The sequence below is a fragment of the Manacus candei genome, unplaced genomic scaffold, assembly GCF_025592945.1.
Source record: "Manacus candei isolate 608988 ecotype Guabito, Panama unplaced genomic scaffold, ASM2559294v1 h1tg000014l, whole genome shotgun sequence".
Taxonomy (NCBI): domain Eukaryota; kingdom Metazoa; phylum Chordata; class Aves; order Passeriformes; family Pipridae; genus Manacus; species Manacus candei.
Genome location: NW_026138062.1, coordinates 51,032,174 through 51,059,416, shown reverse-complemented (window position 1 = coordinate 51,059,416; position 27,243 = coordinate 51,032,174). Strand labels below are relative to the sequence as shown.

The 27,243-nt window shown below is 41.8% G+C and overlaps 2 protein-coding genes across 5 annotated transcripts in view; one reads left to right on the top strand and one right to left on the bottom strand.

The window, feature by feature from the left end:
* The window catches only part of RSF1 (remodeling and spacing factor 1), a 63,011-nt gene extending 45,783 nt beyond the window's left edge, over nucleotides 1-17,228 (bottom strand). Inside the window, exon 1 of the mRNA XM_051778654.1 lies at nucleotides 16,939-17,228. Within this exon, the coding sequence (XP_051634614.1) occupies nucleotides 16,939-17,140 (202 nt within the window). The 5' untranslated portion in view covers nucleotides 17,141-17,228. The remainder of the gene's footprint in view (nucleotides 1-16,938) is intronic.
* Nucleotides 17,229-17,445: 217 nt separating this feature from the next.
* AAMDC (adipogenesis associated Mth938 domain containing) lies at nucleotides 17,446-26,971 on the top strand. 4 transcript variants are annotated; one of them, XM_051778791.1, is made up of 4 exons: nucleotides 17,446-17,510; nucleotides 21,173-21,323; nucleotides 24,485-24,580; nucleotides 25,311-26,971. In XM_051778791.1, the coding sequence occupies exons 2-4, from the start codon at nucleotides 21,192-21,194 to the stop codon at nucleotides 25,449-25,451; spliced, it is 369 nt and encodes a 122-aa protein (XP_051634751.1). In that variant the 5' UTR covers nucleotides 17,446-17,510; nucleotides 21,173-21,191; the 3' UTR covers nucleotides 25,452-26,971. The 4 variants fall into 4 exon arrangements, with proteins under 4 accessions (XP_051634751.1, XP_051634750.1, XP_051634752.1 ...); XM_051778790.1 differs by having other exon boundaries at nucleotides 17,498-17,603; XM_051778792.1 differs by lacking the exon at nucleotides 17,446-17,510 and adding an exon at nucleotides 17,526-17,639 and having other exon boundaries at nucleotides 25,318-26,971.
* The last annotated feature ends 272 nt before the right edge of the window (nucleotides 26,972-27,243 follow it).

Here is a 27,243-nt window from a genome sequence, read left to right as displayed (position 1 = left end):
CAGGTGGTGGCAGCAATGTGCAAACGAGCAGATTGCTCTGAGAAACAGGTACTGAGAACATTTGAAATTGTCACTGATCGCCATTGTTCACAGTTAAATCACGCGCGGTGACCACACCATGCATTTTGACTACCTAAAATCAAGAGCACCTGGCCTGCTGATCCTTTATTTGTGCATATGCAAACACCTGCCTCTGAGACTGCTGGGACCACAGCCTATAAAAGCAATGACGCAGCCGAACAGGTATCTTTCATTCTCAACAGTGTAAATCAGGAAATAAGATCTTCTAAAATGACTCCAGGACTCTTGCCTGCTGAGGCATTTCAGTCTCCAAAACAACCAAGACTTTTAGACCATGAACAAAAAATCCTCCTCATTTCCTTCCTTGGCCCTAAATTGTGTAATTATAATTCTCAAATAAAGAGCAGATTTGACAAAGGTGAAAAGTAATCACAAAGACTACACTTTAACAGTGGACTCTGGAGTGCTTCACAGTTCCTGAGTGTAACTATATATCTCCATGGCTTTACGATACATTGGGATAAATCCACTTCAGAGAAATATTAGTAGCTTGGTTTTTTCCCCACTGGAAGACAACACAGGCAGGGACAAGCTGCAGTGGGTGGCATCATCATGCCCAGTTCAGGCACTGGGAGCCAGCCTTTGGGGTATCTTGCAGAATGCTCCCCCTGCAGAGAAGCAAAAAGATGTAAGGTGACCTGTTTTGTCTGTGTTAGGCACCAAGGTGTCTTACAGAAAGCATAAGCAACGTTAGGAGCCCTAACAAAAAAAAGAAGCAGGTTGATCAGAAGGGTTGGTCCAACTCTGTAATAAGAAATGCTGAAGAGGCACATATTCAGATGTGCAACCCCTCTCCAGAAATATTGGTAGCAAAAGGAGGATTTACATCCAGACCTGAGTCTGGATTGAGATACTTACTGGTCATTACAATAATAGAAGCTCACACTTGCCGGAAAGGACGTAAGCAAAAGAAGTTGAGGCGGCAGTGCTCACCTTGTTCACCTTCTGATCTAACAGTAAGTAGTTACACACCTGTTCATGAAATGGTAAAATTTAATTTAGTGTCTTTATTCACTCTTAGAAGGATCAAAATTACAACACCCTCAAAAAGAAATAAAATTCAAGGATCAAAGAATGGAGAAGAGTCTAATTCCTGTCAAGAGGAGCCTAAGCTTTTGTCCCTACATCGAGCTCCTGGAATCTTTTAGGTATTTTCCCATTAAAAAGCTAGGAAAGGGCAGCAGTATAGCAGTAGGTTTCATCTAAGCAAATGTAGATATTTACACCTGAGCTAATTCCATATAATCCCTTTATAGCCCACAGAGAGAAATACACTTTCAGGAAGAATCAGCTCATCCTAAAGTACAACATCTGAGCTCTGTTAAATACATTTGGAGAGTTTAATTCTGTTGTAAAGTGTCTGGCAACTTTGTCCAGTGAAAACCCACATATGCAAGGTCTTGGGGGAAGGTGGTGGAGATATAGGAGTGTTACCAGTTACAGAAGGGGTACCCTTATCTAAACTCTTATGCTCCCTGTTAGACACAGAATTACCATTGCAGACCTCACCTTATTTCATACAGTTTATCCACGCACAGACATTTCTGGCAGACAAAATCAAATGTCTAAGCACAGCAGCATTTAACTTCAGATGAAAGAGTTTATATCCTGCTATGTTAAAGTATCCTTAGTGCACTGAAATAAGTAAAAGTCAAGACTAAACACATGAAGTTGTATACATTCAGTAGTTGTATACATCAGCTTTATTTAGCTTTATTCATCTAACAAATATAGCAAGCTTCTCTTAATGTGTTCTGTTACAGGACAAGTGAATGAAAGTCCTTTTTTAGTTCATTATACAAAAACAAGGACAAATGTAAACACTTATTTTTTAATCTCTTACTTTGTTTAGTTACTAGAAACACCAATCTGATGTCAATTCTGCTAAATTTCCCAGGTACTGTCTGAGTGTTAACATTAACAGCATTAACAAAAGGAGGATACTAATGACACTAAAAAATCACTTTCTTTCACATCTCTCATTGAATAAAAAGGCAATACTAAAAAATTCAGAGCAGGTTGCATAAAAACTGCTTTTCTAAAACAAGTTTCATTACTAATGCTGAGGTTATCACTCTTCAGTCTTCAGCAGGGAAAAAAAACCAACCAACCAACCAACCGAAACAAAAAAACCCTCCACAAATACTTATCCTCTTTCCTGTATCAGATGAGATCTACTGCAAAGACATTTCTGTCCTTTTCCAGGTCTAATTTGCCAAATAGTATGTTTTTTTTCTAGTCACTGGCGATCCAACCTGCACTTCAAGTAAGTCTCACTTACACTCTGCGATTCACCATTTCATCTTGCATTTACCAACAACTTTACTGAACAACAGCAACCGATAAATATTTCTTGGTACTTTCTCCGTAACTGTTAAATATTGCAGACATTTTTTTCTTGAAAACCTAGTCTTGCAAACTGTTAATATTTTTAATAATAAATATTTTTCATTTACTGGACCCTAAAGAAGTGCAAGAATGCTACAAAATGTATATTTTCTATTTTTCAAAACATCCAGCAGCGACTAACTCGTGCAGAAAAATTTGAGTACTACCCAGTAAGCATTTGGTATTTGACAAACAGCAGCATTATGTGAACGTGAGGTTTTTTTAAGGATCAGCATAAGCAAACTTTGAAGGTAAAGCTAACACAAGTCATTCTGCAATGCACAACACACTTCCCCATCAGATGGAAATAAGTAACTGCATGTTTGTTCTGCTCTAAGGCAATATCAGTTCATTAGTCTATCAGCAGTGCAAGTGAAAATTGAAAATAGTTTTAAAAAATATCCAGTATCTAGAATGAGACACCTCCCATCTCAGAGACTTGGGCAAAACAGTCTTAAGGAAGCAATATTTCTAGCAGCTGACAAAAATTTCCATGAAAGGTGGCAGTCATACAGCTGGATGAAAGTCATTCTACAGATGAATTCATGATCACAAACGAACAATTTTATAACTTTAATCCAATTAAAAGAGAATTTGAGGCTTCTTTTAATGGTTTCACAGCTAGTAGCGACTTTTTTTCCATCATGTCTTAAGGAAGTGAGAATAGAAATTTAAGAAGCAAAACTGTCCAAGACAATTGCCTGACAAAGCACTAGTAGTACATAAAAACACGGTGTGGTTTTTTACCAACTTCCTTAAGTCTAGATCTAAAATAAAGACTTATTTGAACTTACAGAAAAAGCAAATAACTTATGTCCTCTCGTGAGCTGATAACTGAATCTCATACAAAGTGAAGATTCACAGAAGTTTAATACCTTGAAACAACCAACTCTTTATTACAAATTTCTATGAGCAAACTCATGTTTTGACCTGTCAACACTATTAAAATATCTACCCCATAATATGATTCTTTTAATTGCAAGGAATGGTTATAACTGTGGGGCTGTTGCAGCTTCTCAGGGGAGCCAAGACTGTTAGCTTTGGGTCCACGTTATCTCCTGTCTGTCTAGGCAGCCTTAAAGCCACAGAGTCCTTTGCCATACTGGCAGCGCTGTTACCTCTCCGTGACTCTGTAACTTGGGTTGCATTGCTGCCAACCACCTCTTACACAACTTTAATCTGAGCTACCCAGTAAGACAAGGGTAACAGCCTGAAGGGATGCTCAGTTTCTAGCTGCTGTTTCCATGTTGCCATCACTCAGTCCTCATGTTTGAGATACAAACCCTCCAACCTACACAACCACTCATAGATGCTATCGCAATCAGGAAGAGCCTGGCAGCTCGCTTGGCAGACAGAAGGAAAGTGCCACAAAGTAACCCACACCTGAATCTTTCCACTGAACCCACTTCCCAAAAACACTATCCAAAAACCATAAAACTTCTGACACCAAATCCTTCCTTTCCCATATAGAACAAAACAGACAGAAATGAAGGCGAACAAAGCTGGGCGTGTTTATGCACAACACTTGGAAAGGAAAAAGATGAGCCACAGCGCGTGTAATCCATCACTCGATCTGGCAGTGACCACCAGCTGCTGTTTCAGAATTTGGGTAATGAAAACCCACAGCACACGTACAAAATTACCTGCCCCTAGGTTAGCTTTAAACCATCTTTTTACATAGAGCTTGGTTGAACTTAAAAGCAAGAAAGTTTATGCTATTAGTTTTATTTTTAAATATTTTCACTACAACTCAGTATTCATCAGTGTCTAAATCATTCTGAGCTCTGACCTCAGTAATAATTTGCAGCAATCAATTGCAATTACAGAACATGTAAAAGGTGTTTAAACGTGAAATACTTTTGAATTTCATTCAATGCACTATTTTTCTGGTTTTACAATATAAAAAGAATGCAAAGCTCTAGGAGCCTTCCATTGAATACTTTTAAAAAATCTCCTCTGGGTTTCATAGTACAAGCCTTCATACAGTCCTCTTTACTTTTGCATTATCTCTCAAGATGAAGGTGCCATAGTTGAGTTCTAAAATCAAGATACAGGCAAATAAGCAAATGACAAAACAAGAGGTAGGTACAGATACTCAAAATATTATGTTCCCCAAGATTCTCAGCCCATTCTTTGTGTCATCTGGTATTTTGTTAATTTTACAACTCCAGCTCCATGTTAATAGGTGTGCTTTCCTCTGACCTACCACAATACTACCTAGAGTATTTTGTTGAGCTAACAGCTAATTTTAATATTCTGGGACGTATTAGTTCTAAACATTTTCCCTTCTAACACATACTTATAAGTCCCCTTCATTTTCAGTTTTGTTGCCAATTTGCAATACTATTTTATCCACAGCAGTGTTTCCCCTTAGGCTGGATTAGCCATCTTACACCTTGATCTGTTTAAAAACATCTCATCTCCTTCTGTTTTCTTGGTAAATAAGATTAATTGCCCATGATACTAAAAAAAAAATTAAATTAGGAATTCTACTTTAGTTATACTACAGTGACAAAAAAAAAAAAAATCTCTTTTTCTAACCAACTTCCAGTTGTTTAATCAGTTTAAGGTTTATGATGATGTTTTCCTTCCGAACCGATGACCACTTGGATGCTGACTCACGTTCACAGGTTGACTTGGCTTGAGTGATGCAATCCCTCATGTTCTTCCAACCCTCTGCCAGAGAGGGTTATCAGGGATGAACAGAAAGCAAAGCCCCAGCTAGTCCTAACTTAAAATCGACAGCATGAACACAGACCACTGGCAACATCAGTTTGCATTAACATGCTGGCTGTAGCCTGCAATGGCTAAAAACATACTCCATGGCTCACCAGATTCCTCCTGCCACAAACAATAACATCAAAGAAAGGGTTGGGCATGAGAGCTATTATTTGGGTCATGGCAGGTAAGGTCACTCTGGAACCCAAGTGAACCCCTTTAATCAGTGACCTCCTTAAAAGACTTTGCATCTGTGTGTAAGTACCTGTGGACCATGAGCCATCTTATCTATGCTTCAGAAGAATTACCCACGATTTCAAAAGAAAACAGAGTATTTTTCTTTGGAGAATTACTACTACAACTATCAGAACTAAGAAATTACAATTTCATAAAGTTTCTCAAAACCAGATGTAAAAGTTCCTTGCTTTTGATTTCCTAAATCTTTGCTAAACTCTTCAAAATGTGTTAGTCCCTGTTTTCCACTTCTGTACTCAAAGATATGTTTGTATATTTTTTTTACCAGCTGTATTTCTGAACTTTTTCAGAAAGCCGAACTAATGTCTAATCCCAGCAACTCAGTATGTTTCCACATTATCAGCATGTTCCACATCATTTCCTAACACGTCAGTTTTATCATATTTCATTTTTATTGCCAGAAAGGCAATGGAGCAAAGATATCACAAATTAGCCTAATAATCACACCTTATGCAAAGAGGTTATTTAAGTTCTCAGCCGAGTTCTCAGTTCTCTCTCTTAATCATTGCATTGTAACTGATGATTTTAGCCATGTTTCCTAGATTTTTTCTTTTTATGTAAGATGCTTCTCGGACCACAATGCTCTGTAAATCCACCTCGAACTTCTTAGCTTCCATCATTCTACTGCTAGCTTCGAGTACATTCTCCTCCTGTACTTCACTAGGGCTAGATTTCCACCTTTCAAACAATTTGTACTTACCCCTCCACTTGGACACTTAGCCCTCAGGCTTATCTTTGCCACTCTACTCCCATTTGTCAGACAAATATGAGTTCACAGACCTCTACCAGCTTGGAAACATGCTCCATCTAGGACACAGTGTTTTTATTCCTTGACTTATGACTATTCCTTCTGATCTCCCTTCTTATAAAGGTTAGGTCTTCCCAAAGCTCCCTTGTTGCCGTATCAATTTTTCTTACCTACTGTTAAACTTTGTTAACTTTCACACAGATTGCAAACATGCTATTTAGGAGGTCAGCTAATGCTTCTGCTACAGAATTTATCTAAGCTCAAATACACATTTCAAGGGATACTTTTGCCCCTTAATGGAAATATCTTTTGTGAACTATGGCATTCACGTGGCCACTTCAGGCCAGCTTAAGCCAGTTCCCTTTCAACCACCACCTCTAGGCAACACAGGAGGGGTTTTAGGTGGTTTTAGTTGTTGTTGCACCCCACCACACAGCTCTCTACCTTGGATGCTTTACTGCAATGTATTGTTGATAACTACAAGAACACTACACTGCAAGCTCTGGGATCAAACTAAAATTTCCACACTTTATCATCCAGTAATTAATACAGCTTTTGTGAACTACTGCAGTTCGTTCTCAGGAGGAAACCTTTATAATCCTGGTAGTCATTAATACTAAGAGGCAATAAACATGCCCTGGCACTTGTGCTCCTAGATAGCTGTAGAGAAGTTGGAAAATAGCCAGGGCAGTACCAGAGGGACACTAAGTGGAATAGGAAATAAAGTGTTTAGTCATACACAAACTTAAACAACCAGCTTCACTGAGCATACTACTGGTTCAGGACAACTGCTAGAACAGGAAAATGGTACAGCCCTAGACAACCAAAAAAACTGCAGAGCTTCATGCTGATAACCACTATTTTCCTGGAAAAGAGGATTTTCAAGGTGAGGTACAACCTACTTGCTATCCATTCTTCAAATATCAACCAAGCCTTTGAGTTCAAGGGTAAGCGGCATTTTTCTCCAATGTACTAAAAGATCTAAATGATCATAATGGAAAGAAATTGAATACTAAAACACAGCTGCTGGAACACAAGAGTCTTGAGAAACAGGCCTTCGCTCACTTACAGAAATTGTTTGTTTTCCCCAGACCACTACAGACATCAACATGGTCACAATTTCTACTGTAGTTCTGAGAAATTCTCTGCTGCTTGAGATTTAAGAGTTTTGTTTGGCTCTTGGGGAGAGAAATAACTGTACCAGGATGACAGCAAACTGCATATGACAGACTGACAAATGCTAGAGGCTACTAAGAAATACTGGTTAATGCTAAAATGTTTGTCAAGGTTTGTAGACCAGTTGCAGCAAAGGAAAGTTCATTGATTTAGGGAGAAAAGGGAAGAAAAGAAAGAGTAATGAAATAGGGCGGAAAGAACACCTTAGTGTTATGAACAGCCACAGACCTTGCTATTCCACAAATGCAAGGCTGGACAAAACAAAAATATATACACACCTTTTATGAGTTTTATTATTGCTCAACGGTTTAAACATTTGGAACCAAGCAGATGACTTTACCAAACTCAAAAAACATCAACAGCCAGCCACCTAACGCTGACAGCCAAAGCTATCGAGGCACTGCTCTGCCCCATCATCAGTGCTCAAGTAGGGAGTGATGAAGAGGCTGCATCACAAGAGTGGCTCTGCTCTGCTGCAGCCCGCCTGGCAGTTTCCCTGCTGTGGGATGGGCCATCTCCACAGTGCATACTGCAGTCCCAGTGCAGACTGCCTACACCAGGAGATACTCCCAGAACACAAGTTCAGCTCTCCCACCAGCCACACGCCTGCATTTCCTCCCAGAGGGGCACTGCAGAGATTGTCCTGTGAGAATACCAGAGGACACTTGTCCCAGCTAGGGCAGATATACATGAAGTCCTGAATACCTCTATCCACTCCCAACAGCCATAAACCTGAAGGAACACAGCGGTACTACTAGGAAGTGTTCCAGTCCAGACAGAGATCTTGATGATAAAATGGACACTTTCAAAGAACTGCAAGACAACTGGCTTTGAGGCAGCAGTGAGCACAAAGCCAAAATATTCTTCATCAGGATAGTCACTTATCTTCCCATCATCTGCCTCTTCTTGCCAGTTCAGTCCTGGACTCCTCAGTAAGGAGAGACATGGAGCTCCTGGAAGGGGCCCAGTGGAGGGCAACAAGGATGACTGGGTGACTGGAGCATCTCCCTTACAAGGAAAGGCTGAGGGAGCTGGGCCTGTTCAGCCTCAGGAAGAGACAACTGACAGGGGATTCCATCCATGCAGATAAGTATCCAAAGGGAGGGAGCAAGAGGATGGGTCCAGGCTCTTCTCTGTGGCGCTGACCAATAGAACAAGAGGCAACAGGCAGAAATTGATGCACAGGAAGTTCCACCTGTGCATAAGGAAGAACTTCTTTACTGTACTGGAACACAATGGAACAGACTGCCCAGAGAGGTTGTGGAGTCTCCCTCACTGGAGATACTCGGAACTGTCTGGATGCAATCCTGTGCCATATGCTCTAGGATTAACCTGTTTGAGCAGAGAAGTTGGATGAGATGACCCACTGTGGTCCCTTCCAACCATATCCATTCTCTGGTTCTGCAATATAAATGTCAGCTTTAGGATGAGCTGAGAAGTGTGTGCATCTAGCAGTGGGCAGTAATATTTGCACATGTGTATCAGCTAACTGTTCTTACGCTAGACAATACTAACTTGAAGTAATCCCAAACAAGAGAAAAAAGGTCATGGTAAGCAAAGAAAACTCAGGAAGCCCCTGAGTTACAAACATGGGTGCAGGGAGAGTATTTTGAGGAACTCTTACAGCTTCTGCAGACCTCTGAAGTTGGCCAGGGCCAAGAACAAGGTGCAGTGCAGATGGATCACTGGACAAAATATAACTTCCAGCTTACATGTGATGATGGTGTCAACTCACAACTCACTTGATGTTTATTCCAGGAAGAGTTCTTCCATACAAATATACCACAGTACAGCGTTGCCATGGGGCTTCTTTCACTGAACATCATCTTGCACTGGCCAGAAGAATTTCCATCAATATTCCTGGTTCTTATATACTTGTCCTGAAATAAGCCTTAAGACTCTGACTTGGAAGTAATATCAGAAGCTTTTCCTCCAGTTCTGTACCATCCAAACTGTGCTGGAGTTCAATAAGGCTGCCTACTGAAAGCATACTGCTCTTCCTTGGAGACACGTGGTCCAACAGAACCTGCACAATCTCAAGGAAGGCTGAGTTTTGGGAGGGGGTTTCAGATATCTTGTGGGTCATAGGTACCTGGAAAGCAGAGTCCCAAGTTCCTTCTTTTCCATTCCATATGGCATTCTGCCATCTCTTTCAGAAGGGCAGTGTTACTGGAAAGAGACAGAACTGCTTCTCTCCCAGAAGTAGTGTTTTCTTGTCTTCTACGTTGGATCACGAGATGTGGAATCTAGTTAAAATGGGCACTGACAACTTAAAATATGAGAGCACATTTGGATGAGCTGACATGCCAGCTCAATACACAAAGGTATGAAGTCTCCCCATGGAAAAACTAACAAAACAGGAATAGGTAAAACAAAGATATGCATCCATACTCTTATTATGAAATAATTAATTCCAAGGTAAACTTAACTTCCTAAATGAATAACTTAAAAGTATACGTGGATACAGCATGCTGACCTTAAAGTCAGATTAATCTACCATGACTAAAGTGTAGACAAGAGGAGTTAATTCTGCATTAAAGACTTACTTGCCATGAACTCAGTCAAGAATGATCCCCTGCTACTTATTTTCTCGGAATTTAACCCCATTATGCTGTTTGAGAATATCAGTTCCAAGTCACTGGAGTCTATCTTCAAAAAATGAGTCAATTTGATGGTAGAAACATGACTGTAGAACGTCTATCAGACTCAAAAATGAAACAAGCACAGAAGTAATACATCAAGGTCTAAAGTTTACTAGCTATGCTTTTATTTTCCTATAGTTAGTTCCTAAGTTAAAGATGCAGTATTTTACTAACAGGTGGTGGATTAATGGCTTTGACATAAATGTTTTGGTTCAGCCCCCAGGTGCAGCAGAAAAGCAAAGACCTACTTATATTCCACACATACACAGTCAGGTCAGCCTCTGTTCAGGTGGTAACTACTTGACTGACTCGAAACAGAAGTTTAATTTCTTACTCACAAAGAAAAGGGTGTGAAAACACATGAACACTCAGACCTGCAGAGCAGATGAAAAAGTGCTACCTCTGACTAGCTGATACAGCTTTATGGCAGAAGCAGTCTTACAATACCAATATAGCCACACACTTAATATGCTTAATGAAGAAGATGGAGCAATAAATGATGTGTGAATAAACTCAACTAATCCAGCATTACAGACACAACCAATGTTATATGTCAGAATTTGGTCATTTACATAAGAGGATATCACATGAACTAATCTTTCTACATTGAAATCAGATAATAAGTCTCATGTACAAGTCTCATGTATGAATTATTAAATTTTAAGTGAAGCAGTGTTTGACAGTACTTCCATATCACATTATCACCTACTTTCAATACTAACCAATCTATTGCGGATATTACAAGTTACTGCAATGTATCCTGACTTTACCTAAGAGTCACATCAAACCCCATAACTTCCGATCAATAGTACACAAACATGCTTGATATCAAACACTAAATACAAGAAAAATCAATCACATTAACAGAGCACCATTTCACTACCTTTTTCATTAGGAACATACCTAATCTTGAGCTTGAAAGTCTGTCAAACTCCTTGTCATTAGATATATTTAGCTTTTGCTTGCTGTATTAAACAGCTACAAAGTTTCAGGTATCTTTCTCCCATACAGATATTCAACAGCAGTTTAAGCAAACACTAATTGTTAATTTCTTCAGACAATGGTAAGAACTTTTAAGTTTAATGTTGCATAGCTCTCCAGAGGAACTGGAATGACAATAAAAAAACAACCAGGCATAACCTACTGAAAACAAATTAATTCAGCATCCAAATTAATTTGAATAAAGGTGTTATGTATCTAGAAGATTTAGGAAAAATACAGCAGCTTATGAAATATAACTTACTGCTTTGAAGCATGGTAGCTCCAAAGACTTTTTTTCAGATCTACACTGTAGTATCAGGTATTCCCTACTGAAAAAAAAATTAAAGAAACTTTAAATGGCTTGCACAGATTTTCCGTAAGCTGCCTGCCATTAACCTTGACTCCCACTATAAAGACAGAAAAGGGGAGAAAAGATTTAGAAAAATGAACCTCCTACCAGGCATCTGCACCTCACCATGTCTTTCCTTACATCACTTAAAACCCAGCCAGCATGTGAAGACTGTTCTTATTATCAGACTCCAAACAAACACAACACATTCATGCTGTATTTAAGCAACAAACTTCTAGGCTGGGTCAGTCTATCGGGGTGACTGCCAGGCAAAGGTGATAAAGAAGTTTGAGCTGCAGTGAGAATACAGGAGAATGCTCCGGACTGGAAACCCACACCAAACACACTTGCCGTTTTCAAGACCACCTTTAGCATGATCTTTACCAGCAAGATTCTGATGCAACTTTGCTGACAGAATACACAAAGCATGTGTACTTGTTACCATTTCAATGAAGAAGAAACCAAACCCCACTCTGCTAAGAAAAGCCTGCAAAAAAATCAATGAGCTAATGCAGTCTAGCACACTTTGGAAGACGCCATTCACCTCCGGGAGAGGTTCCCCCATTCATACACCAGGGAACCTGGCAAACCAGTGAGTGTTTTGCGTAGTCATGTGTAAAATTAGATCTCTGTTGTGCAAGCTAACATTCTACTAATATTTTCATTCACAAGAGACCAAGTGCTTAATTAACATTTATACTGATTCTCAAGCTATTTACCAACACAAAGAAGGTTGTGACTTGATATCATGGTTCCTTAAACACAGTCCCAAATACAGATATAGTTCTTGCTCCTCTCTACCATATATTTACCATTTAAATTTGCAATTGCTCTTCTGCTGCAAGTAAAAACTCTCAGGGGAAAAAAAATAAAGCAGAGAGAGTATATTTGTTAGAACAAGGAGATCAAGTATTGGTTTTCTGTGATGATTTGTTCCAGTTTGCAGCTTTGCCTTTGGAAGCAAAGGCTCAAAGACTCAAAGGAGATGCGACACCATGGCACACTGTAGGATGGTCTGTATCGTTACCTCAGTTTTGCACCTGGAAGTACAGTAATACGGTTGTAATGACATCTCCCAGCCCTCAGAAGTTCCAGTTAAGATCATATTTTGGGTTGCTGTGCTAGATTTTGAGGGGATAGAGTTAATTTTCTTCATAGTAGCCAGTATGGGGCTGTGCTTTGGATCTGTGCTCACAACAGTGCTGATAATCCTAGAATGGTTTGGGCTAGAAGCAGCCTTAAGGATCACTTTGTTCCAACCCCTCTGACATGGGCAGGGACACCTTCCACTAGACCAGACGTTGTTCATAGCCCCATCCAACCTGGCCTTGAACACTTCCAAGGATGGGGCAGCCACAGCTTCTCTGGGCAACCTGTGCCAGTGAACACCAGGGTGCTTTTGTTATTGCTGAGCTTACATAGAGCCAAGGCCTTTTCTGCTCCTCATCCCTCCCCGCCATCAAGGAGGCTGGATGCATACAAGGAGTTGGGAGGGGACACAGTCAGGACAACTGACCCCAACAGACCCAAGGGATATCCCAGATGATATGGAGTCATCCTCAGCAATAAAAGCTGAGGGAAGAACAAGGAAGACAGCAACACTGGGAGTGATGGCATTGGTCTTCCCAAGTCACCCATACACATGATGGAGCCCTGCTGTCTTGGAGATGGCTGAACACCTGCCTGCCAGTGGGTTGGGGTGAATAAATTCCTCATATTGGTTTCCTTTTTAAACTGTCTTTATCTCAGCCCACTGGTTTTCTCACTTTCACCCTTCTAATTCTCTCCCCCATCCCACCAGGGAAGTCAACAAGCAGCCGAGTGGGGCTGAGTTGCTGACTGGGGTTAAAACACGGCTTTTTAATAAAACCTACAAGAAACCATTTAGTTTTTGAGGCACATAAACTAGCGAATTTTGTGAGTTAACACTGTTAACCATCTTGACAGACACTCAACTTCACTCCTTCCCAAGAAGTTTGTCATAATTCCAACCCAAGTCACGACATTGTACTTAAAACTAAGCATTCATAAAGGCAAGATAATTATTCGTCATAAAATAAAATCTTCATCAGATAACTACAGGTCTTATTACTTTGTTTGAATAGCTACAACTTTCAAATGAGCCACCAGCTGGAAAAGTTGAGCTGTTTTATCATACAGCCTTTGTAAGAACACTATTTCCAGGGCTACCAGTTTATCCCACTATTAAAAAGCAATGGGTGAAATCAACACCACACATTCTTACTTTCCTATTCAAGTATGTTTTATGTTACCCACTAAATCCCAAAGAACAGTTTAAATTGGTTTGTGCACTTTAAGACCATACCTGTGTACACACGGTTAAAACATCTAGCCTGCTACTAATTCAGGTTAATTCGGTATCTAAACTAGTCAGACTACTTTTGAAAACTATTCATACCCAAGCGCTGCTGTCCTTACTATTTGTCTTGAAATTCTCAGCTAGGACAGGCAATACAGAAAAGTTTAAGTGCTGTCCAAGCACTAAAAAAAAAAAAAAAAAATCTAAAATCCCTCTAAGAAATAACTGGTAGCTTCCTAGCTGTCAACATCTGCTCAGCATCCCTTCCTGTGAGGGAAGGCGGTAGCTTGTTGCCTTAATAAGGAACAAGTTCTTTGTTCTAATTATTAACAGGGAAGAAAATATGACTGTTATACAACTACTGAACAACATTCAAACTTAAGCCCTGAGTTCTCCTTGGGGCTCCTAATATAAGGGAAATAACTTCTGCTGGCATCTCCCAAGAGAAACTCTTCAGACAAGACAATATAGGCCATGTTTAAAAGATAAAAAAAAACAACCACAAACAAAACTTTAAAAAAAAATAAATAAAATTACAACTGCTGAGAATCAGAACAGTTTTAAAGATAACTAAAAAAACCCCTAGGCTATTGATTCCTTTTCTTGATTACAAAATTAATATGGAGAGGAGTTACAAATAGCTGTTATGTGGCAGTTGAGATTTAAAACTTCCTCCAGTTTTTAAGAAATCCCAGTACTTTGGGATTGTGTACCTATTTCCTTAGACTTTGTTATGTATTACTGCCATTGTAAATCTACTGTCAAGCAATGCTGGTATCAAAAGTGAAACTAACTGTATATAACTGAAATAAAAATCCCTTTTGCATTCTGAGGAAAACTACATACAATTGGTAAATAACAGACATTCAGAAATAAAAGAGCCACTTCAATATTCAATCTAGGTTTAGCAACTTTATGACTTGTACCCTTAAAAACACCACCTTGATTACTTGAAGTAAAAATCATGTAGAAAAATCTAGTAACTGCAGCTGTTTTTGCAAGAGCACAAAATACTCCAGGTAACAGGTACCAGCACCACAGACCAAACCCAAGGAGCCGGTCGTATCAAAGGAAAAGAAAACCCCTGTCACACCAGTCACCACACAAAGTATCAAGAATCATACAAGTTTGTTTTTCACACCTCCACACTTTCTTTCTTAGAGATAAGAAAATGCAACCAAACACATCATCTACACCAGACACAAGTAAAAAAACCCAGCACTTCAGAAAGTATATTTTCAGAAGCTGCATCTCCTCCCATTTTGGGGGGGGGGGAGGGGGAAGGGGAATAACCCACCCTCTGCCAAACAGGAAAGGAAAAAACAAACAGAGAAAAGTTTAAAAACTTGGCAACTACCAAATCAATCCATAATGCAAACTCCACAAATAATTCAAAACCTTTTCAGAAGAGAGTTATGCAGTAAACATTATCCTATTGAAAACCCCTCCCACCCATCATGCAATTAAAAGTCATCAGGACTTTATTTTTTGTTTAATCAAAGGTATATACACTCAGAACACAGGTTACTATCTCATCCTTTCATTTTAATTTTTCTGCATTTCACACAAGAAAATTACTATTGCACACCCACTGACACTGTCACAGTAAAAGCATTAGTTTTCTTTATGGACGTTACTTTAAAAGGATTATTTTTGTTAAAAATTCAAACTTTTAAGTGTGTTGGTGATTTTTACAAATACGTTTTGCAACAGTTTGACAAAACAACGTTTTTTCTAATGAGTCCTTTATATAACATAAGAGGTATAGGAGTGGTGGGGAACTGAATATATATACATACTTCCCAGAAAGTTAACCCTGTTTTAAGAAGTTTGCAGATTTCAGCTGTCTTTTTTTTCATATTGACTAGGCACCAGACAACACGAGGAGAAAATACATTAATCTTATTTCATTCTAGTTCAGCAGTTGATGCTGTGAACCCACAGGCAGGACATCTGCACTTGGCAGAAAGCAACTTCCTTTACGAGAGGAAACACCTACACGCCGATTTAATGGCACACGCCCCAGATAGGGTGGGTTTGGAGGGAAGGAGGCGAGAGCGGGTGCCTTCTGGGGGAAAAGCAGGGTCTGTTGGACCAAAAACAGCCCCGAGCTGGGCTTCTCCAGCAGCAGGAAGTTTCCAAGGGGCCTTGCCGGGCATGCGCCGTGGGCTCCATGGTCTCCCTATGTGGCAAGAGTGCAGAGGCAACAACCAAGCGAATAACAGAGACAAGAGATCAAGAGCAACAAGCTCCCTCCCCTCCGTATTTCTACGGCTGCCTCCAATACAGCCCTCCTTCCCCGGGCTGATCTCTCGGCCCAGGCCCTCCCGCATCCACCGCGGGGAGCTGGAATTAAAGAGAGTCAGGCAACCAAACCTGCTTCTGGAGAGAGGAGGGGAGAGGAGGAGCAGCTCGAAAGCAAGCGGCGGAGTGCACAACCCATCCCTCCACCTCGCACGTCTCAGGTGGCGGCGGGGGAGCAGCCACAGCTTATCCCCCCCGCAACTACAGAGGGGATGAGGGAGGAGGGGGGAGAGGAGAGGGATGGAGGTGGCACACAATGGCTGGCTGTGTTTGTGGGGAGGAGACGGCCCACAAGAGGAGCTGGGGGGGGCTCGGGGCCTCCCCGCGCCCCCCATTCCTCATCCCACATACACAGAGAGGAAAGGGGCGGGGGGGGAGGTCAGTGGGGATCAGGACATTCCCTCGTGTGTGTGTCTGTGCGTGTGCTCCCTCCTTGTTTCGGCCGACAAGCAAAAAGAGACAGATACATTAAATATATAAGATATATGGGGGAGGGGGGTTGTGAAGCGACCCCCCAAGCTGGGGGGAAGGGAGGAGATGGAAGAGAGAGCGGCTGCCAGCGCCAAGCTGAACGAAAATAGTTATTTCAGCTTATCCCTCCTTTCTGCAAGGAGTCCCACCCGCACAGAGCTCGAGAACGAACCCAGGGAAACGTCGGGGGGGAGGGACGCAGGGGGGGTCACAGGCGGCACTGAGAGCGAGGAGAGGGGACGGGCGAGGTGCCCCTGCTCCTTCCCGTGCCCTGCCACAGGCCGCCCCCCCCCAACAAATAGCTGCTCCCCCCTAAAAAAAGCAGAGAGCGAGGGCTCCCCTCCCCCCGGGAATCCCAGGCCCCTCCTCTCCCTCGGCGCGCTCCACCCCCGGGGCCGGGAGGAGGCGGGGGGGGAACAGCCCCGGCCCCCCCCCCGCCCCCTGGGCCCCCCTCAGCCGGCCGGCCCGGGCTGGGCGGGCGGGGGGACGTGTCGGGGTCGCTCACCCTGGTCTCCGGGCTCCTGCGGCGGTTGCAGGACGCGCTCCAGCTCGGGGAAGGGCAGCTCGGGCAGGTCCAGCAGGGCCCCGTAGCGCTCGAGGAAGGAGCAGACGACGGCAAAGTTGGGCCAGGAGCCCGGGCACCGCGGGCCCGCCGGGGCAGGGGGCGGCGGGGATGGGGCCGGAGGAGCCGCCGCCGCCGCCGCCATCTTGGACCTGGGGATGGAGAAGGAGCTGGGGAGGGGGAGGGAGGAGGGGGCGCTGCCGGGCCGGGCCGCCACTATCCCACAATGCACCGGGGGCACGGCGAAGGCAGGGGAGGGCAGGGGGCGGCGGCCAGAGCGGCGCGAGCCAGCTCCCCTCCGCCGCGCGCGGCGCGGGGGAATGAAAACAAGGCGGGGCTGAGGCGGGGCGGGGCGGGGACGGACCGCAGGGCTGACCAATCGGAGCGGGCGGAGGCGGGGAGGGTGGGAAGCGCTAGCCAATGAGAGGGTGGTACCTGGGAGGGCCCGCCCCCGCCCCGCGGGGGCGGGGTGGAGTCGGTGCGCGCCGGGGCAAAGGGGCCGCGCGCTCGGGGCGGTGAGTGCGGCGCGTCAGGGAGCTCGGCGTGAGGGGCGGCAGGGAGGGAGGGCAGGAGACTCCGGTCCTGGGCTGAGCCTGGGCCTTGTCACGGTACCGGTCCTCATCCCAGTCCCCGTCTTGGTCACGGTACTGGTCCTGATCCCAGCCCCGATCCTGGTCCTGGTCCTGGTCCCGGTCCCGGTCCTTGTACCCGTCACGCAAGGCCATGTTTCGAGGGGTTCCAGAGCTGTACCCTCCCTTCTCCCTTTTCCCGCTCCCGTTCCGTGGTGCTTCCCTGGGTTCTCTGTCCTCGCCTCCTTCTTCTCCCCACTTTGTTCCCAAAGTGCCGTCCCCACCTTCTCTTACCAGCGCCCCCCTTCCACCGTGACCTCCCCGATTAGTTCGTCTTGACCAGACTCCCCGGCGAAGTGGGATTGCCGAATTCCCAAAATATGTTTTCCTCCTTTATAAATTTGAGATCTTCCCCCTCCCTACACAGCTCGCTTAAATTTCTTCCGGCCTTTCTACTTGCCTTTCTGCTGTCTGTTTTTAATCCTGACCTGCCTCTCCAGCTGCTGTATCCCCTGGAATGGGAATTCTCTCACCTCTACCTCCTGACCCTGTTCCCAGGCAGTGCTGGAGAACCACATTGTCTTCTGATTCCTTACGGGGGTTTGTTCTGCCCAAAATTTCACGTACACCAATTTTCTCTTTCACTTTTATCTTCCTTGGTCTCGGGTTGCCCTTTGGATTTTATGAAACATTTCTTTCCTTCTGCAGTGTCTCAATAAAATATTATCAGGTGCACTGCCCTTGTTCACCTCTTTTATTCTATTTGTCATTGGTGGGTGCTGCTCTGGAACAGAAGACAGGTGTGCTGGCAATCTCAAAATCCACCCGCTTGCACAACTGCACTTCAATCTCAAGTTTCTTCCATTTCGTTCTCAGCTACTTTTGTCTTCTGCCTTCCTTAACCACTGCTTCATTTCTCTCTTTCCCTATAGTCTCCTGGCATAAACTTGGATTTTGCCTCGTTTTAAGTTCTGCTTCCTTTATTTCTGATGCTTTTAAACTTTCATGACTTTGCTTACAGAGCCCTGAACCATTTCTCCTCTTTGTTTCTTTGTGTTTTGACTACCGCAGTTTACAGAAATGTCTATTTTAGGTTGTACTTTCAAGTCATTTAGTTCAAGCAAGGTCTCTTTTATTTTAAGTGTTACTATATGTTTTATACTGTACATTTCTCACTGTACATTTCTCACAGTCAGTAATTTAAAAAAATAATTTGTCTGAGAACTATTTTCCTACTCCTTGGTGATTGGACCATGCCCTGCATCAAAGAACGTCCAAAGTTCTTGTCAATAAGTTCATTCTTCTTTAGTCTAGTCTAAGATACTCATATTTATTCAAATAGCCTGCCCTTACTGATATTCTCTGGCAGTATTATGGGAAATAGTTTTAGATTACCAATTTGTATTTATGCCATGTAAATTTTGTTTCTTCATTTCTGCTACTTACTTATTTCTGTGCTCTTTGGAAAAGATAGCCTGGAATCTTTGCTCTCCCATTTGCAATTTGTACCTGTTTGATTGCACAGTTCCAGTCCTGTAGTACTGTTTGGATTAGGGAGGCTGATATTCCTGATCATTTTATCGTTCATTCACCTCTGTCCAACCTCCAGGTCTAATTCCACCATTTCCTCTCAAAAGTAGTACTCTCAAAAATTATTTTCATTCTTCAGAGCCGGGTTCTGGGGGGTTTGTTCCACCTTTACTCTTCAATTTCATTTTGTTGGGACTACTGCTGATTATTTCTTCAGCTACAATCTCCCTTCAGGCATACTTTTGGAAAAAGAGTCATACAAACCTTTGTTTGAATCCCTTGCATCATGGGTGTGTGATGAGAGAATCTAGGATATATGAATCCAAGCAAGTTCCTGTCCCCTGTAGCTTCTTGCCTGGCTTCCTTTTCAGCAGGACATATGTGCCACAAACGTCACACAGGAATGAGAAGGAAAAGAATTGCCCCACTATCCTGTGTGAGAAGCACCTCTGGCAAACTCAGTCCTATGCTGGATCCAAAGTAATGCCTTTCTTTCCTTCATGCAATGTTTTAGGCAAGATACTGAGACCTGCTCCTGGCAATCTGAGGAAAGCATGTCCCGTCTAGCTGTGCTGTGTCTGTTGTAGCACGTGCAAGATGGGAAGGGAGGCTTCCAGGAGGACTGGAAGCCTGGTCATCCAAAGGTTTCTCTTTAGCAAGGGCAGTGCCTTTAATCTGTGCCACCAGGGTTCCTATGATGAATTTACACAATTCAATTCCTGGTAAATTTAAACAACTCAAAAGTAAAGGATGAAAATCTATGTATCTGGAAGGATCTGCCACAGAGATTTTCTGGATTAGCCAGAGGTGGAGCCTCTTTTTACTGCAGAAACATCCAGTTTTCTTCATAATGCGGATTTCAGAGCAGGTGAACTGGAAGGGCGGAAAGGTGACTCTACCCCTGAGATGTGTCAGTGGACTGCCATGCTAGTCTAACACACTTCCAGCGTATATCATCACCCTGTGATTCCTCTCTTTTCCTCTACTGCCCGAATCACACCAGCAATCAGACTGGTGTGCAGTAACATGAGGGACTGTGAGGAGGGTGAAAGCTTTCACGGTGAGATAACATGGTGAGATAACACCAGGAGATAACACAGTACTTTGTGAGGCAGAGCCCTTGCCCTGGTGGTGCCCAGCAGTGCCTGTGACAGCAGATCCAAACATTGCTGCAGCACACACCAAAAAGCAGTTGGTCTATAGTGGCACCAATAAGGCTCTGTCTAGTTCCAGGCAATAGACATCAAAGAAAGATGCATACCAGTTGCTGGATGCCACAGAAAAAAAGGAGGAAATAAGCAGAGATTTAGAAAACGTGACTGAAGGGAAGTTTATTTGATCTAAATGAAGGGGAAAAAAAAACTGAGTGAAATCCTCAAGAAAACAAAAAAATGGTGAAAAAGACAAAAATTAAGCTGTTCTACTTGTCCCCAACAGAAAAATTTAGAAACAATGGGTTTAAGTTGAAACAATGAAGATTGAGGTCAAACAATTAGACAAGTTGCTATTTGGATGTATAACTATTGTGGGAGACTTGCCCTCTGTCAGGAGAGATGGGGGAAAGAAGGTTTGACCCCTTTACACCCCTGGAAGTCTTGTTTGCTGTAGCAATATGGCAGTGCCACTGTTTGGTTCGTGGCTTTTCTGTTGGGTTTGTTTGTTTGGCATTTCTTTTTAGCCTCATTTGCCACTTTAGTGAAGCAGCCAAAGTTATAGTGTAGATCTCAGATATTTTAGGAAATTATTATCATCTTCATTGTACATTTTAGGGAGAAGATTAAAACCCAGATGTGAGAGGATATTCTGGCACTTGATCCCTGTTGATAGTTTTAAAAGTTGAACACCCAGTACTTGTACAGATTTAGCACATAAAATGATTTGCACAAAATCCCCAAGAGGACTGGTAATTCAACAAATCTGCTGATCCTCAGTTCAAGTCTGTTGTCACAAAGTCACGTGGATGAAGTCTGTAATAGTGTTTCCTTCCTAGCTCCTTGGGGCAAGGACAGAATTTTCCGTTTTTATTAATGTGCTGCATATGTTGGCCTGATGTTATATATTAAATATCCTTTTTCCAGACTTTGTTTCAACTTTGTGATGTCTTCCCCTGAAATTGCTTCCCTTTCTTGGGGTCAGATGAAGGTGAAAGGCTGCTCTACAACATATAAGGACTGCAAAGTATGGCCGGGAGGAAGCCGGACATGGGATTGGCGAGAAACTGGGACTAATGTAAGTTCACTGTTTACTACCCTGCATTTAAAACAGGACTCTGAGAATGGTCCAGAGAACAGTTCCAGCAAGAAATTCAGCGAGTTGCCTTTTTCTTTCATCTAGCCATTAGACTTTGCCTGGTAAGAACTGAATGTACATTTCGGAGGTGACTGTGGAGAGGTCAGAGGGCTGCAGATGCACAGTGTCCTACATGCAACAGGATGTAGCAACTGATGCCATGAGTCCTCACAGCTACCCTGACCAAATAACAATCACACACCTTAGAGCTTTCAAACAACATCCTGCACCTGGCTAAGAGGGCAATTGTCATAAGATGCCAGTAGCAACCTCTCTTCAGACCGTCTAAACAAAAGTTGTCTTGAGTGAGATAGGAAAAGAAATTATGAGAAGTAAAAAAATCAAGAGTCACTGACCTTACATGTTCGAAAGACAACAATGCATGTGGTTTAGTTTATATCCTTTTCCTTGGGGTCTCTTGTACTTATTTCAGAGGAAAAATATGCAGATGCAGTGTCATATGCACTAGTTTCTGTGTGAAAAGCTCAGCCTGGCTAACCACACAGTGACTTCTCTTGGAAGCCTTATACTAAGTGCTTGCCCTTGTAATTTTTAAAGTTTATCTGTAAATGCAATCAGAATTGTATAAAAGTGCATGGAACAGTGTTGATGTTCCAGATTTAGAAGCAATATTGAATCTATTGCATTAGGAACTCAATGTTGATAATTCTCCCCATATTAGAGCTTGCACTGGCATAGATGATTGGCTAGAAAAAAAAAGTTCCACGCTTTCGAAGCAAAAGTTAAAGCACAGAAGAACTGTGTACTGAGCAAGGCTTAGACCCAGCACCTGCAACTGTATCCACGCAGAGGATACAGCTCTGTTGAATTCATTTTGACACAACTGAAGTGCAGAACCTTTGGTTTCAGAACTTCAACTGTAGTAATTTGGGGGAACAGAACTTTTTTAAGCCATCAGAGCTCAATTTATGCAGAGTAAGTTTATGCCAAGAGAAAGGTGGTGCTGTCGTGCAAAGATATCTGCACCTTGCAGAGAGAAAGGTAGCTGTATATGTAACCTTTTAAAATGTATTTCCTTTATGGTCTGATTATAAAAAACTAAGTTTTGACTGGCTGTTCAAAGGGCTGGGTCATGTGGTGAGAGTCACTGTTTGTTTGACAGTATTGTTTTCCTGGTTTATATGCACAGGACTGGAGAAGCAGAACAGATAGGGTAGCTGAATAGTTCCCAACTAGTTTCCAGCTCAGTCACAGATCGATATTCATTCCAACCACTGAAAAACTTTGGTTTCAAATTATAAGCATTTATTGACATTAAGAAGTTGTGCTTTCTTTTGGAAGTTTCTAGCAATTGATATCTTAATGTCACAGATAAAATCTTTAAATCCATAAGTTTTAGAGTTTTGCAAATGAAACAAGAATAAACAAGTCTGTGTTAAATTAAAATTGCAGGAGAAAAAATATGGTTGGGTTCTTTGGAGATGTAGGTTTTCTGCCATCCTTTTTTATATAATCAGGAAGTAAAAAATATCTATTTAGGGTTTGTTGCCTGTAAAGCTCCTGCTGTAGGTCAGTCCTATCCTTGCAGCTATAAGGAGATAGGTGATTTGCTTTTAAAGTGAATAGCAGACAACAGATATTGAGAATAGAACTAAGCTTTTCTAGACTGCATCTCCAACTTGAGAAGAAGTGTAAAAAAATTGATCAGTAGAATTCAACAGGTGCATTTTCTGCATGTGTTTTTATGATGTACTACAGTGTGCCTACTTTCTTTGAGTGTGTTTTTCCCGAGGTAGATGGAACTGAAGTTTGGGAAACAAGCAGTGCTGGTCATGTCCCACACTCTAGTTGGAGATAAATTGCATCCTCTCCTCTGCTGTCACACTGCTGTCTTGTATGGCATTCTTTCATCAGGAAAATTGTGTAACTGGCCCTGCAAGGTTCTGTAGCTAAGCACTAATAGCCATATTAGACTAATGGTCCATATGGTTTAGTTTAAGGTAGTCCTGTGAATGATTCTCATGGATCCCTTCTGACTTGAGGTATTCTGTGATTCTGTGAACTTGGAGAACCATAGAGGTGAATCATCTCTGTTACTGAAACTTCAGATACCAGCCAGGCTAAAGACTTTCTTGTGGAATAAGCTTAATGCACTCATTGGAAGTTGCACTCTACCATGGAAGGCTTCAGGAGATCATTTGTTTCAGCTTGACAAGCCTTACTTGCTTACTTACTTGAGTTTCTCTCACTTGAAGTAGAGAAACTCATCTCAGACCTCTAAAAAACTTCAGAATTCTACTAAAAAGGGGGGGAGAAATAGTGTTTATGGTTTAAAAATAGAAGTACACACCAAAGAGGGGGCAAACTCTAGCCACAGGTTGTACTGAGAAACTGAATCCAGGAGAGTTAGTGTGACATAATAATATTTTATTTTACTATTGAAGGTGTATTTATGGATTCATATGTTTAAAGTGTGCTAGGAATAAATGGGTGTGCGTCTTTAAAAACTCAGTTAATGTATTATGAAAGTTCTTTCCTTCTTGGAGGGGTTTAGTTTCAAATATTCCTTTCTCAAAATAAAGAATAGTTCAGAAATGGAAGCTGTTAACTGAAATGAAGCTACCCAGTACAGTTCAGTCCTCTTTGGTAAATGAGATTTGCAAAGTAAACAAGAAAATAATTTAATCATTTTAATTATTTGAGGAGCTCTTTGTATTTAAAGTGAGTAAACTTTGGCTTGCCACAATCTTTCTTACAAAAAGATTTTGTTAATTTGAAATCAAACAGCAGTATGTTGCCATTTACTGATTTCACTTTAACTGTTAATATTTATAAAATGCCAGTAGTTAGACATAAATGTCTTCGAAATGTGTAATGTATCTTTTTTTTTTTTACTGTTTAATAAGGAATTATAATATAGCCATCAATAGATTAACTGTCATGCTTCATCTGCATATAAAATACCTTTTTCAGTTTCTAGTGTTACCTCCTCTGTGTATGCAGAAAGGAGGGTTGTGTTACATTTTGGTATGGCTAATTTACCCTGCTGCTCTGTGAACAGTTTCAGAACACACAGACACAGCTTTCCTGGTTGATGGTGTCAGTATAACAGACTATTATTTTCCTTCCCTGACACTTAGCATTCTCCAGGAGTGCAGCCCGCTGACCTTGAAGAAGTCGTCAAGAAGGATGTTAAAACTGTGGTGATTGGCCGTGGCATGAATGAGGCTTTGCAGGTAGGTTTTTGTTCTGTGAGAAGCATAAACTAGCACTGTTTTTTTTCCTCTCCCTCTGATTAGGGAAAAAAATTAAATTGAAGATGCTCCACTAAGACGGAGAAATTCAGGATTAGCATGACTGAGCTCCTGTCAGGGGTCCCTCTGAAGGAAACATCATTTGAGTTCCTCTGTGTTAGTGTCAATGTCAAGCAGTAGACAGGTTTATGTCCTGCTACAGGAGCAACTGAAACAAGAATTTTTCAGTATGTTATTAGTCCCCTCCTCTTGCAATAGGTGATAAACTGGCTCTCTAGCCTGCTGTGAATACTTTGATAATTCGGCATTTTTGTTACTAATGTTGCCAGTGTGTCATTTCAGCGACAAACTAGCTACAGAAAGCTCAGAAGTGCTGACTTTACTTCATGAGAAACAACTCTTTAGCTTTCTGGTGGGATGAGTAATACTTTATTTAGATTAAACACCTTTAGCTCCAATTCTATTTATTTTTGCAAGAAAGGACTGCATTTTAAAGTGTGCTAAGGAGATATATGAGGTGTAGATATAAAAGTAGCTTTATTTAAGCGAAAAAATTAAATCAATCTTAGAAATATCGGAGCATATTATCATTTTGGCTGTTAGCAGTTACTTAAGTGGTGCTTAACAAATGGCATAAGTGTTCTTCAAGCCTTCCAGTGTAAGGGGAAAAGAATCTAACACTTGCTTTTCCCATTTCCTCTTCTCTTCTGAGGTTCCAGCATCCACCGTGGACTATCTGAAGAAGAACGGGATTGATGTGTTGGTCTTGCAAACGGAGAAGGCTGTGGCAGAGTACAACACCCTGGCTGCTCAGGGTGTCAGAGTGGGGGGAGTCTTCCACTCAACCTGCTGAAGCCTTACAGCTCATCCCGCCTCCCCGGACTGCAGCCAAATCACGGACACACCTCTGCTGAATCAAATTACAGTCAACAGAGAGTGAACTTAGGTGCCAAGGCATTTGTGTGCTGACAGTTTATTAGTACAGGATTTAAACAAATTGAGGGTTCACAAAATGGAGCTGGGAATGAAATTATTTAATTACAGAATAATTTCTGCATATTCTTAAGATTGGCCTAACCTTCCTCTGAAGGCTGTCCGTAGTCTGGTTACTTAACTTTTCACCTGTTGACTAAATCAGAAGGTTATGTTTTGAATACTTTTATTAGAAAATGTCCCAAAATTACATTATTGGCTATTGGAATGCAGCCATAAGATAGCTGATGAGCACAGTCAAGTGGTAGATCTGAAGCAATAAGGAAGCACTTTGCCACCACTGGATAAAGTAGTTAAAAATAAAACAAAATTAAAAAGTAAACTCAGAATATGCAACTTTGCCTCCTGCTGGTGACTTCAGTCAGGATATTTGCTAATTCATGAACATCACATAATGTAACACTTCTAAATTTTTTATTGAACCTGACAAAGAGGAAAACATCTACAGGGTATAGACATAAAATATGGGCCCTAAAGAATGTTCTTATTAATTGCCAGTTCTGAAGATTGAGTTGTCCAATACATATCCATTCAGAGATGCTTAAAATCATCTGAAAGATGCGTTACAAAATCAGAGTTTGCAGCAGCAGAAAACGTTGATCCTTAGGAAATCAGTCTAAATTGCTGCTAGCAAGGTGCTGCTGGCAAGCTGGGGATGGATGTGAGAATTATTACTGGTTGTCATAATCTGATGATTTAAATGCTGCACCAACAAATATATTATTACACTGAAAATTTAAAAAGTTCTCTTGGTTGTTGTTCTTGGTGGGCTTCTATTAATATTACCAGTTACAAGTAGATCTTTTTTCCCACCAGGCTCACTATTTCTTGTTCTGTGCATATTGATTCTGTGTGTATTAATGAAAGTACAAAGACGAGGCTGTACAAGCCCTGAGGCACCTGGTGCTACTCAGGCAGTAGCAGAGAGGCTTAGATTGAAATGAGAACACAATGACTCCCCCAAAATACTGTGTTCTTTTTTTGTTTATTTGCTGTAGTAATCATTCAAAACCTTTTATCTGATAAAAAACAACGTGGTGTAAAAGTAAAGGGAAAGTGAGTACTTGAAAGTTTTATCATGCAATCTCCTAATTACAGCAATGTTTTCTGTTAGTGTAGCTATATTTGAGGCAAAATCTTATCTAACCCAGCAGGAACTGCCTTTCCAGCTGCATCTGTGTTCTGTGATGCAGCAGCTGGTAAAATGCTCATTGTAGCTACTATGATATTTTTCTGAATAACTTGCCTGGCGTGAAGTAGAAGGTGAACCACTGACCTAGAAGACTGTGGTCATCCCAAGGGAATGCCAGCAGAACGAGTTCCTACCAAACCACAGAGTGTGAAGGCTTTTTGCATTAAATGTTGTTATCTTACAGTGAAGGTGGTTTGACTCTTGATTGTGGTCATATATTTGCGTTATTTTGTCAGCTTTTGGGCCTAAAGGCAGCCTCAAATAGGAAGAGGCTTTGTAAGGCTTTGGCTGAGAGGACAGTGCAGTACTTAAAAAACTGGAATGTGAATTACACTGTTAGAACTTGAGCAAACACCTTATCTTTCTCCTCCAGGTTATTTTTTTTTAATATATTTTCATGTTAACGTGGCACATTAATGGTGATGCCACTTTCACCAAAACTGCTCAGCCCAGGTTCTGC